Source organism: Sipha flava, unplaced genomic scaffold (genome assembly GCF_003268045.1).
Source record: "Sipha flava isolate LNK unplaced genomic scaffold, YSA_version1 50165_pilon_pilon, whole genome shotgun sequence".
NCBI classification, from domain to species: domain Eukaryota; kingdom Metazoa; phylum Arthropoda; class Insecta; order Hemiptera; family Aphididae; genus Sipha; species Sipha flava.
Window position 1 is genome coordinate 10,094 of NW_020273368.1, and position 12,567 is coordinate 22,660.

The 12,567-nt window shown below is 25.2% G+C and overlaps 1 protein-coding gene across 3 annotated transcripts in view; it reads right to left on the minus strand.

Moving 5' to 3' along the window:
- Window positions 1-3,465: 3,465 nt before the first annotated feature.
- Window positions 3,466-12,567, minus strand: part of LOC112690374 (GATA zinc finger domain-containing protein 14-like) — a 32,152-nt gene continuing 23,050 nt past the window's right edge. For 2 of the 3 annotated variants that reach the window (XM_025564379.1, XM_025564381.1), the window contains 15 exons: window positions 11,463-11,588; window positions 10,825-10,938; window positions 10,597-10,674; window positions 10,415-10,531; window positions 6,780-6,905; window positions 6,568-6,702; window positions 6,241-6,372; window positions 6,063-6,158; window positions 5,903-5,989; window positions 4,697-4,828; window positions 4,504-4,599; window positions 4,222-4,305; window positions 4,065-4,151; window positions 3,682-3,762; window positions 3,466-3,614 (listed from right to left, as the gene is read on the minus strand). In XM_025564379.1, the coding sequence (XP_025420164.1) occupies window positions 3,481-3,614; window positions 3,682-3,762; window positions 4,065-4,151; window positions 4,222-4,305; window positions 4,504-4,599; window positions 4,697-4,828; window positions 5,903-5,989; window positions 6,063-6,158; window positions 6,241-6,372; window positions 6,568-6,702; window positions 6,780-6,905; window positions 10,415-10,531; window positions 10,597-10,674; window positions 10,825-10,938; window positions 11,463-11,588 (1,625 nt within the window). In that variant the 3' untranslated portion in view covers window positions 3,466-3,480. The remainder of the gene's footprint in view (window positions 3,615-3,681; window positions 3,763-4,064; window positions 4,152-4,221; window positions 4,306-4,503; window positions 4,600-4,696; window positions 4,829-5,902; window positions 5,990-6,062; window positions 6,159-6,240; window positions 6,373-6,567; window positions 6,703-6,779; window positions 6,906-10,414; window positions 10,532-10,596; window positions 10,675-10,824; window positions 10,939-11,462; window positions 11,589-12,567) is intronic. The other variant, XM_025564380.1, reaches the window with a different exon arrangement.

A 12,567-nucleotide genomic window follows, 5' to 3' on the forward strand; every position in this document is an offset into this window, starting at 1 on the left:
TGTTTTGTCAATATGTCACCAAAAAAAATTCGCGCCGTCGTAAAGAAAGGAACCCGATCGGGTAAGACTTCTTTAAAAAAAAAAAAATGAAAGAAGTTCGTAACGGGGTTCGTAAGAATGTGAGGTAAGTACTTTTAAATATTAGCTTCAAAATAAAAATACATTATTTCATGGACATGGACTTATTCATTATAATAATAACAATAATGTAAGTAGACACAAATTATCCTTATTTAGCAGCAAGTCCTGGTAATACATTATAAATTATAATTTATTATTGGTTATAACCTGAATTTCTACCAAATATATTAATTACAAATTTTATTTTTACTTTAGATGGTCTTGTTGGTGAAGACGGTATTTTGGAAATTAAATGTCCATTCGTGGCTAAAGATACATTGAGCGCCACTGAAGCAGTGCAAAATAAACTTGTAAGTCACGTGATTCATTGAATTTTAAAAAAAATGTTTAATAACTACATGACTAACCAATGATGCATTATATTTAGTTGGATTATTGTAGTATTAATGACAAAACGGGTAACATTGAAACATTGAATTAAAAAAAAAATCATAATTACTATTACCAAGTCATAGGTCAATTACATATAACACAACGAAAAATTTGCTATTTTGTAATTCACACAACAAATTGGACTAATATTCAAGAAATAAAATATGAAGAAGAGTTTTGGATTAATAATATGTTAGAAAAACTTAAACTGTAACTATTATTTTTATTATTATTAAATCCATATTTGTAAAAGTATATCTCAAAAAAACATTTTACTTATATTTTTACAGATTTTATTTAGAGTGTATGTTGCCGGAAATTGTTAATCCACTTTTCAAATTAAGACTTCTCGTAACCGATATCAGAGAGCAAATACACATAATACATGCCCAAAAATATATGAAGTCAATGGTTAAAAAAAAAAAAATAATATTGAATGAAAATATAATTATTTAAGTATAAGAAAACAACTTAAAAAATTGAAATGCGTATATTGCATACATTATAATATAAACCATGTAGCTAAAATAATAGTGATCTAATATGGATCACACTCAAATAATATATACGAGTATAAAGTATAAACTATTGTTTTTTGTTTCAACTATAATATTTAGATTTGGTTTTATGGAAAATCATAAAACAGCTGTACTTATGCATTTTTATTTAGTAGTATATTTTACGAAAAATCATAATTTTTTCGCTTATCATTATATAATAGGTATATTATAAATATACTTACATATTTAAGTAAACAGGACTTTAATAAAGAAATGGTGGTAACTTGCATTAGAAATGATCGCGCCGCGTGTTAGTAAGTAAAAATGTATGTTATTTTATCATTCACATTTCACACTGAATCATGGACTCGCATTTGAATATAAAATATGATGAATTATTTTGGAACAATAAAATGGAAAACTAATTAAAATTGTAAGCATATAAGTTCAACAAGATTTAAAAATTACCGATGTTGAAGTGTTTATAAAATCATTTTTTTATTAGGTTTTATTTAAAACGAAAAATAAATAATTTTTTTTTACTATTTTTTATAATTAAATATTAGATTATAAAATGATTAAATTATATATTCTTAAGTGTGTTTAAGTAGGATAAGGTTATTATGCTCAATATTATATTTTTCTTTGAATTACCTAAAAAATATGTAAGTGGTAGTAGGTAAGCATATAAAAGTATAACGTAAAATGTAGGCAATATATTACCTACTAAAAAACTAATACTTAGATATTAAGGTAATATTAGTTTTAGTTATTGTTATAAATTATTTACTGTATTATAAATATTTTATGAAGTATCTTATAATGTAATAAATACAAATCGTATAATGTACCTGCGGATATTAAATATATTACAGTTGCATTTACATTTTACGTGTATATTTACGCGATCCTTCAGAGTTGAAGGTTCAGATAATAATAAACATCGCTCTCGTATAAACACAATCGTCGGCCGGCCGCCGGCTACTAATAGTGGGCGTGGCTTAAATACCGCGCGCTTGCGGATCGCGAAAACACCTAAAAGCGCGTTCTATCGGCCGTTGCATACGTTTTACTTTCAGTGTGGCTTCCTCTTAAACAAAATATTTTTAGAACTAAAAACCATAAAATTTGTACAATTGAGCAAAATAAAACAGCACTCGGTGCTCATGACGATAAAAGATTCATACTAGAAAATGGGATTGATACTTTAGCTTGGGGTCATTATAAAACAGAAATACCTAGAGAAAATTTCGTTGACCATATAAATAATTTAATCAAAACTAATAACTCAAAAAAATTAGAGAAAAAGAAATAAGTGAAAAAGACCGCGGAACATAATATAAATAATTTGAAAAAACTGGGGAATTTTTTTGAAATTTAACAAGAAATTTTTATTATTTCAAAATAATTTTGAAATAATAAAGTGAAACGCTAATTTTTTTGTGAAATGATTTTTTGAAATAATAAATGAAACGCTAATTTTTTTGTGAAATTTTTTCGCGAAATAATTTTGAAATAATTATGTGAAACGCTAATTTTTTTTGTGAAATTATTTTTTGAAATTATTATGTGAAACGCAAATTTTTTTTGTGAAATGATTTTTTGAAATAATTATGTGAAACGCAAATTATATGAAAAGATCAACAAATTAGTTTCAAGAGAAAAAGATCAACAAATCAATTTTCAAGAGAAATAGATCAGAGAGGGCCAGGATTAGTGTTTATAAACTATTCACATTCACGTATTTTAATCTTAATATATTTTTTTTTTTAATTCATAATATTGTTAAACCAACATGTTAAAATTTTTTGTTAATTACTTTTTTTTTTATGTTGACACGTTATATTTGCACTCAAGTATTAAATAATAAATAATTAAGAAACAAATATTCGTGAATATACTAAAATGTGTGAACACGTATATAAAATACACGTAAATTCAAATTTATCATTCACGTGTTCATAAACTTAATATTCACTTAATGTATTAATTGACGTTTTTAATCTTGACTTCAAATCTCGTCCAACTGTGTGACACTGCTGTATGGGTGTGCGAGGTGTGAACGATAAAGGCACAAATAGATAATGTTGCTATTTATTGAAAATAAGATATTGAGAAAAATCTGTGATATATTGGGGTGCTGGCGGATAATAATTAACCTTAGAATACAAGAAACTACATAAAAAAAAAAAACCAATTACATAATGGTATAAAAATAAGAATAGTTCAGACGCAATATGAGAAGGGATGAAGCAACAATATAATATCAAACAACTGAGAAAAATTGGCGGATCAAGAATTTATGTTTAGATGGGTTAAGTATTAAGATTTGCGTGAACTTTACAGAATATGGAATGATGATTGGCAGTAAAAGGTGGTGGCAATTAATTTGGAGAATTAAACAGTCAAAAATATATAATTAAAAATTAAAATTAAAATTAAAATATTCAATTTGAAAATAACAATTTTAAAAACTAAATAATGATAACTCACTGAATTGATTTTCAGCCACAGAAATATCTAAATCACCGAAACTAATATCTACGTCCTTCGATTTATTTTTCTTATGTTTTTTGTGGGACTTTTTTATGGAATCGTCTCCTGAAAACAAACGAAAACAATTTCGAATTGATATCTATAACCTTAATTATCAATAAATTAACTATACCTTTATTTTTTTCTTTATGATTATTCGTTTTCTTCTTAAATGTTGATGTAAATGAGCTTATTTTTTCAATGTGATCATTTTCTAGATAACATAGTATAAATTATTATGTGAATTATATTGATATCAATAAGCAAAATTAATAAGTCATCAAGCAGAAAATAACATTCCGATATCATGCTATTACCTTAAAAAATGTTTAGAATCTAAACTTTAGATTGAACAATAATAGACTAATGAAATTAGAGTTTAAATAGTTTTCGATTATTTTCTTTATCTTAGTTTTATTTTTATGGAATTAATGACGATGTGGAGTAAAATGAAAATTTTGTATTAACCGTATGTTAAAAAGAAACCCAAAAATATGTATCATATATTACATATACCTTTATGATTTTGATTTTTATTTTTATTGTAAGACTCAGTGGTTGATTTTGAGGAAGAGGCTTTTAATTTCTTGTTATTAAAACCACCTAGTAAACATATTTATTAATTATACTATTAATAATTATATTTATTACTAAACTGCTATGAGTTATTTACCTTCTTTTTCATAGTTTTTAATTATTTTATTTTTCACTCCAACTGAAGTAGATGAACTTGCTATTCCAGAATTAATACTTTTATCTATAGAAAAACTGGCATTAGAAGTTATCCATAAATCAAAAAATTCAAAAAGTAAATTATTTATAGAAGTATAATAGGGTATTAAAATAATTAATGTAAATAAAATAACTTATTATAACTGATGAAATTAATACAATTTACAAAAATATTTTAATGTTAAAATATTTAATAGAATTAACTAACGAAATTGATTTTTACCAACTAAACTGCCTTCAGATATAATAAAAGGATGTTCTCCAGTCTCATTTTCTAATTTTATGGAAACATTGGATTTTTTTCTTTTTTTCTTTTCTTCTATATGCAAAAAAAAATGTATATATATAGTTAATTAAGTCGATGAAAATAATATAAGAATTTTATTAATGATTCTACAGTATGTTTAGTTAATTACCATCATTACTATTTCTTTCAGCATCATCTAAGTTATTTGTTTTTGACGGAGCTGCTGTAGTAACGATCAAACTTACGTTTCTGGACATATTATTGTTTGGCTTTAATTTTGATGTGCCACTTAATCCACAATCTAAATCAAATAAATCAAAATATTATAATAAACGGCATAACTTAATTGTAAGACAATTGCTTCCTTATTGTTGGGAATACACATTAATTGTTTTAATATTTTATTAGCATAACTATTTCTTAAGAAATATTAATATATAAATTGGATTTTCGAAGATTTTCAAAGAAAAAAATAACAATTTTTTGTTAAAAAGATAATATATCTCCTGCGCCACTGATATACCATCACTGATTTGCAAATAGGTTATAATTTCATTTATTGTTTCGAAAATAGCTGGAAGAATTTAATTGGTTGCTTGACAATCTTATTGCTTGGCACATTATATATTATAAGAATTTAAATGTTTATAAAAATCTAATTAGCTCATATTGACATACCTTAATAATATTTAGCAGTTATAAATTAATTTACATTGAACATTGGTTAATTTATAAAATCAAAAATAATTTTCCTCTAAAAAAAAAAAATTAAAATATTGTTATGAAATCTATTGTTCTTATAAATTCCATATATTAAAATATGTAAAACATAAAAAAGCAATATAGACAGGAGATATATCTAACTACATATTTATAAAGTTGAGGGTATAACATGATAAATTATTCAGTAAAATGTAATGGGAAGGATTTTATCAATTTACTTTCTTAATCTGATTTCATTAATTTAATTTTTAGTTGCTAAAATAACTTTAAAAACAAATTCAATGGATTATATAAACATGGATAAAAAGATATAAATATAAATATTAATTAGAAATTTAATTATTATTTATATTGATTTTATTAATGCATACATTTAGTATTACAATTGTATAAAATATGAAATTCAATATTCTTACGAGACTAAAATATTGAATTAATATTATTTATGGCAAGTATTAAGTTAAAATTCTACTGTGGCCTGTAGAGAAAAAATGTTAATAACTTAACTACTTTTAGAAATAAATTCATGTCTAACTAGGAAATTCATCTACAATAAATATAATTTAATTAAAATGTATATAATAATAATGATGAGTAATAATGATAAATGTAAGTATTACTGTATAAAATTGAAAAATTACAAATATCTTACCTGGTTTATTAAAGGTATTATTCTCCGGATCAATAACATTTTCCAACTTAATGCAAAATTTTGAATTGGGTCCATTTGTATTTTCATCTATAGTTAAAATATAAATAACAAAACACTTATAAATATGGTCTTTACAACATTTTATAATTTTTAATATTACTATGAGTAGAATTCTTTTCACAGTTATTCGATATTTGGTCATTGTTCAATAACTCTGTCCTAACAATTAAACTCGTATTTCCCGAAGAATTTGTTTCTAAAATTAAAAAGATAAAAAACATACACAAATTATATATATTTTAGAATTGTTTTAGTATATTTGTTTTTTACTACATTACCATTTATAGTATCTCTTTCATTAGAATCTAAATTCTTTTCATGATCTGGCATAGGTGTTACAATAGCTGTTACACTGCTGATACGACATGGACCATTATTGTATAATCCTAAAATTCTATTTAAAACACAACCTACAGAAAAAATTGAAAACATACAATAAAATGATCAATAATATTAATTCAAATTACTACATACATAAACAAAAATTTCAATATCATAACATCTTAGGTATATTTAGATTAATGAATTCATGGTAAAATAGCAGTTTTAGATTAATAAATAAAAACAAAATAAAATGTTCTAAGTTTAAGTTAATTATAACTTACATGACTTATCACCATTTGATTCTCCGATTGAAAAATCTTTTGAATTATTAAAATCTTGTTGTTGACCTTCCATAATTGAATGCTCTTCTGGTTTAGATGATGTTGTGACCTCTTCTTCAAAATAATTGTTTTCGACTAGATAAAATAATAAATATAAATTAACATCAACTAATAAATTATCAGTTTAATATAACTAGGATTTAAAACAATACCCTCTATGGAACATCTGTCATCTTCTAAATATGTTTTAGGATATGGCTCTTCTATTGTTATATTAGTATTTGTAGTTTCTAATGAATTACATTTCTTTAAATTTAAGTCATTATATTCTTCATAAGCTAAAAGGAATCCAAATATAAATAAATATATATTTACAAATATAGATAAAACTGAATTTAATCGGATTAATTTAAACACAACAAAAACCCCAAAAAAGCATAAACTTAATTCATTTAAAATATATGTATATAGTTATTAAGCTGAGCTTTTTTTAATGTTAACATATCAAGTACTTGCTCCCTTTACACAAGCAATTAATGATGAACAACATTTTTTATATTAATCATTATATCATATATATAAGGGCAAAATTATTTATTATTTATTGTATTATAATTGATTTTAATTTGTTAAGAAAGTATAATAAATTAAAGGCAATTTCAATCATTATGAGATAATGAAATGGGACATCGTAGGAACCTTTTTATGGTTCCCTTGATAACTGCAAGAAACTATGGATACGCTAAAAAACGACTTTTTTCTTTTGCTTACCACCATTTCAACCTTTTCTCGCTGACCAATCCTATTAAATCCAATCAATGTGACTATAATCCGGATATAAAAGGCCCTTTTTAGAGCTAATTATAAAATTGATTTTGTCAAATATCTAGGAACTAATAAGACAAAAGGAAATCATTTTAGCTCATATATATAAAGAAAATAAATATGATATTATCCTGCGAGTTTAAGAAACGTACAGAGTCCAACAACAGGCAAAACCAAAGGTTGAATAGATGTGATTAGTGGCAGATAAACCGAATAACATACAAGACGTAACATACAAGTTTACGTAAGACTTGGGATGTAAAGTGTTGTTGTTAAGTCGACAACAGTTACAGAAGCAAATGGCTTCGAAATAATTAGTGTATAACAAGAAAAATGAATGGTGACTTCATTGCTTAAGTCCCCAAACGTACCATTTATATTTGAAAAGCCTAGAAATATTAGCTGTGAAAATATAAATGTAAAATTTTAAGATTTTATAGCAGAAATATAAGCTGGGAATACCGTATCGGACAGATAAAATGTAGAATGCTGATTAGATGCAAATAATCTTAATTTTCTTCACGGTCCTTAACTCTCCTGTTCATTTCTGAATGGAATGTTGAGAAGGGGATAAAATCCCGACAATATCAGAAAAATCAGTCAGATATATAAAAAAAGTATTATTAAACATATACTTAAATTTCAACATAGGCCAATTATGATTCAAATACAAAAGGCGTATAAAGGTAATTCGCTTCGACGTAGTGTACCCTGGGTAACGTCCTAAACAACTAAAGAATTATCACCACCGGCTGCTGTACTGTTCTTAGAAACTCACAGCAATCACGAGCAACAATAATTCTCAACCAGAAAACAGTCCGTGCAATAATAAATTCCCCTAGAAACATTTTGCTACTGAATTACACGTATGTAAATATTTTAAATTCCCTTGAAACATATTGCTACTGAATTATTATATTAGATATTTATATTTTTATATTATAATTATTTGGCATTATCCAGATAACAAAACCACTTGGAGGTAGTTCCATTATTCCCCAAAAATTGTTTTTTTTTCTGGTATGAGCATTCTTATTTGTATATTTGTAGTGATTGTAACTATATTATCATATATTTTTTTATTCTAATCATCAATAGTTCTTATTAATTTTGTGATATTAATATTTGAATAAATAATAATGTAAAACTAATTTTATACATTGGAACTTAGTAACTATTTGTTGTTTATAATTTTCTATTAGCTGATTTAATAACTTATGTCGTATTTATGTGTACCTAAATGTATTATAAACGTTTATGATATGGTCCATCTTTTCAAATTATAGGGTTTTAAAATAATATTTCATATTTTATAGTGGCATAATTCATTAGTATGTTCAACAAAAACCAGTTTATTTTTTAATAGTTTATTCGTTATATAGAAACATATTCGTTGTACAGAGATAAATTTACTCGTGATTTATAACGAAGACCAAGGTTTGCAAAAATATTTTTTTAAACATAAAATTATGTTAAAGAGTAGTTTTTTATAGAACAGTTTTAATTTTAAAATTAGGGGAGTTTACATACGCGTAATTGAGTAGGAACGAAAAATTCTACTGTTTTTTAGACAACTGTACAGTTCATAATAACCCCTCACCTTTAACTAATATAGAACTTCAATTTTTTTCCTCCTAACACCACATCGAAGTTGCAACCACTCGACCAAGGTATAATTAAGAATTGTAAAACTTTTTACCGTCAAGAAGTTGTAAAGAATGTTTTGGAATGCATTGAAAGTGAACAAACGCCAAACATTAGTGTATTGACTGCTATGATATTTGTTGATAAGGCATGGAAAAAAGTGGCTCCTTCTACGATACTCAAGTGTTTTAAAAAATCGGGATTTACCATAAAAATTCAAGAAACAGAAAACGACCAGTTAAATATTGAATCGATACAATGGAATTCCCTGCCAACTCAAGAAAATGTATCTTTCACTGATTATGTCAATGTAGATGAAGATGTTGCTGTATGGGGAGTCTTCTCTGACGCCGAAATTTTGGAAAATACATTAAGCATTGATGAAGACAATGAAGATGACACAAGTCCTCTACCTCTTGTGACTTTAAAAGAAGCCAGTTTATCCTTGGAAAAATTACGAAATTTCTCGCTCCAGTCAGAAGTCACTGTTGAGGTTTTTGATGCTTTATTTACTATAGAAAATACTATTGAAAAAATTAAACTAAATTCAATGAAGCAGAAAACCATAACAGATTTCTTTAAAAAAATAATAATCTTTTATAATAATAATAAATAATTAAAAAGGTTAATATTAATAATAAATAACTCAAATATGTATGCCGTATCACCTACTTTACTGAAATAATTAATATGTATGTATGTATGTACAATAATAAAAAACAAAATTTTTTTCTTAACTCTCTATAATTCGAATTTTTTTTTGCCCTCTCGTTATTTCGAACTACTCAACAATTCGAAGTTTTTTAGCAGTCCCGTCAATTTCAAATTATCGAGAGTCGACTGTATATATTTTTTGTAATTTTCGATGTTAATATTTATTTATAAATTATTTGAAATATACGTCTAATAAGACTCAAAACAGTTATTGTACTTAATATTAACATAATAAAATTTAGAAGAAACAGTGACTTACTATTAATACAATTAAAACAAATGAATAATACAATATAAAGTTAATTTATACTAAACAATCTATAAATACAAATATAGTTACAAAAATAATTTATGAGTTAGAGCAGGACTTTAATTTGGCTAAATTGTTGTAGAAGAAATTAAAATTTTTTATTAAATTACCTTATGTGAGCATTATTTTTAATTATATTGAAATATCAAGTTAATCATGTTATGAATTGTGAGTAAATTATATTTTATTAAATGCAGTTTTTTAACAACTATTGCCTATACTCGTACTCTAATAACGACATAAAAAATAACAGAAAAGTATTCTAGTATCAATATTGTTTTACAACATAACATACTAAAGTTATGATGTCAATTATTTCATAATCAATATTTAATTTAAATGAAATACACCTACTTGGTTTATTATGAACAGAGGTACTCCTTGAATCAACAAAAATATCTTCATTTTCCAACATTAATTGTTCCTCAGATATAGATGTAGTAACCTCTTCATTTAAATTATCAATCATTACTAGCGTAAAATAATAATATTAAATTAGTGTTATGAAATAAACTATTTTTCCTAAATAGGTATACCTCCATCTGTTCCTATAATAACATTTTTAGTTGAGGGGTTACAGTTTTTGAAATTTGAGTTGTTAAGTGCATCATAACCTTAAAGAAGATAAAAAAAATTTTTTTTTACCAAATAGTACTTCGTGAATAACTAGTCTAGTACAAAAAAAATAGTTATTCTCCATACTAAACCTATTTTTGAATTTAAACAAAAATTATTATGAATACACTTAATTAACTTGATCTTACTTGATTCATCATTGACAGAACTATCAGTTTTAATAAAATCTTGTATATCATTCAAATTAAATTGCTCCCCTTGTACAGAAATTGTTTCACCGTCTTCAAAATTGTCATTTTCTACTGAATATAAATATTTAAGAATTATTTTAAAATTCAAGTTAGTAAAGGTAAATTTTACAAAAGTGTAGTGCGGCCAACTATGCTATATGGTTCGTTTCGTAATTTAGGGATGTTAACAGCAGAATAGAACAGAGAAAAAGTGTTGCAGAAATGAAAATGCTTAGATGGATGTGTGAAGTGACAAGAGAAGATAGAATAAGGAACGAATATATAACAACATATATAATGCGACAAAAAGAAACAAAAGCAGTAAAAGTGGTTATGAAAATTAATGTTGATAGGATAAGAGGAAAGACCAAAAAAGTGATGGTTGGATACGATTGAGATCGTATTCTCAAATGATATAAGGGCTGTTTATGAGCATAGGGGATGTAGAAAATTTACACGAGTGGAGGTTTAGGACAAAGGTGACTGACCCCAAATAGTTGGGATAAAGGTAAGGAAAAAAGAAAAATTAGTTTAAAATTAAAATATTCATATCAATGTACATGTGTATAATTAATAAATAAACAATTTTTAATTACCATCTGTTGAATGTCTTTCATCAGTTAAATTCATTTCTGAATGTGATGTATCTGTTGTTATTAATAAAACTGAAGTATTTGACGGATTTGTGGTTTTTAATTTTGAATTGCTATGTACTTCTCCAACTAAAGAATAAAATAATATATTTTAACAAAATTACCTAATTATCAGAAAAAATTATAATAAAATTCAAGCTCAAAATATATATTTATAATAAGTATTAATTCCATTCCTGGAAAATCTTTGTCAAAGTACACTTAAATAGTGCATCACGTGAACCTTATGAAGGTTAAACATTTTGGTGTTATTGCGCATAAAAAAAAAAAAAGGTATATATATTAAAAAAAAAATTCGATGTACCGAAGAAGAAACAAAACTTTAAAGAAATATTCTGTAGTATAATTTGAATGAAAAAGTAATACTTCTATTGACTAAGCTATTATGAAAACAATGTAGATCCTATTTTCAAAATATGTTATATATATATATATATATATAATTCTACTGTACGTGTGTGTGTGTATCACTCCTCCTAAATGGCTGGACCGATTTGAATGAATTTTTTTGTATGCATTTGTATGACGACCTGGGTGGTTTAGAAAAAATTAAAGTGATAGGCTCAATCCCGGGAAGTGCTTAAACGGACATTTTGAGATTTTGAAATTTTAGTTTATAGATGGTTGATATGGTTATTATTAGTTTTCATTATTTGTACGTGCGTCTATAGGATTAAATTGCATAAAAAAAAAAATGCATTATAGCCACCGCATCATTTTTTAATAAAATATTAATTTAATTTTTTGTACGCAGTGTTTTGTTTGATATTATATGTATCGAATTTACGTAAATATTGAACGTATTATATTCAGATACAAGTTACGTACACTAAACAATGCTACGTCTCGTGGACAAAGAGGAAATATTGGTCGACGGACTCGGAATTCACAATTAGTCTAGAACAGTCGATTAAAGAGATTGCAAACGATAGGTTATTTTAACTAAAATATACCAATCTTTTGTCAACTGTAACAATCGATCTAGTTATACAATAAAAATGTTGAAAACTAATTTGAATTTGGCTTCATGTTTACTTTAGATCAATCA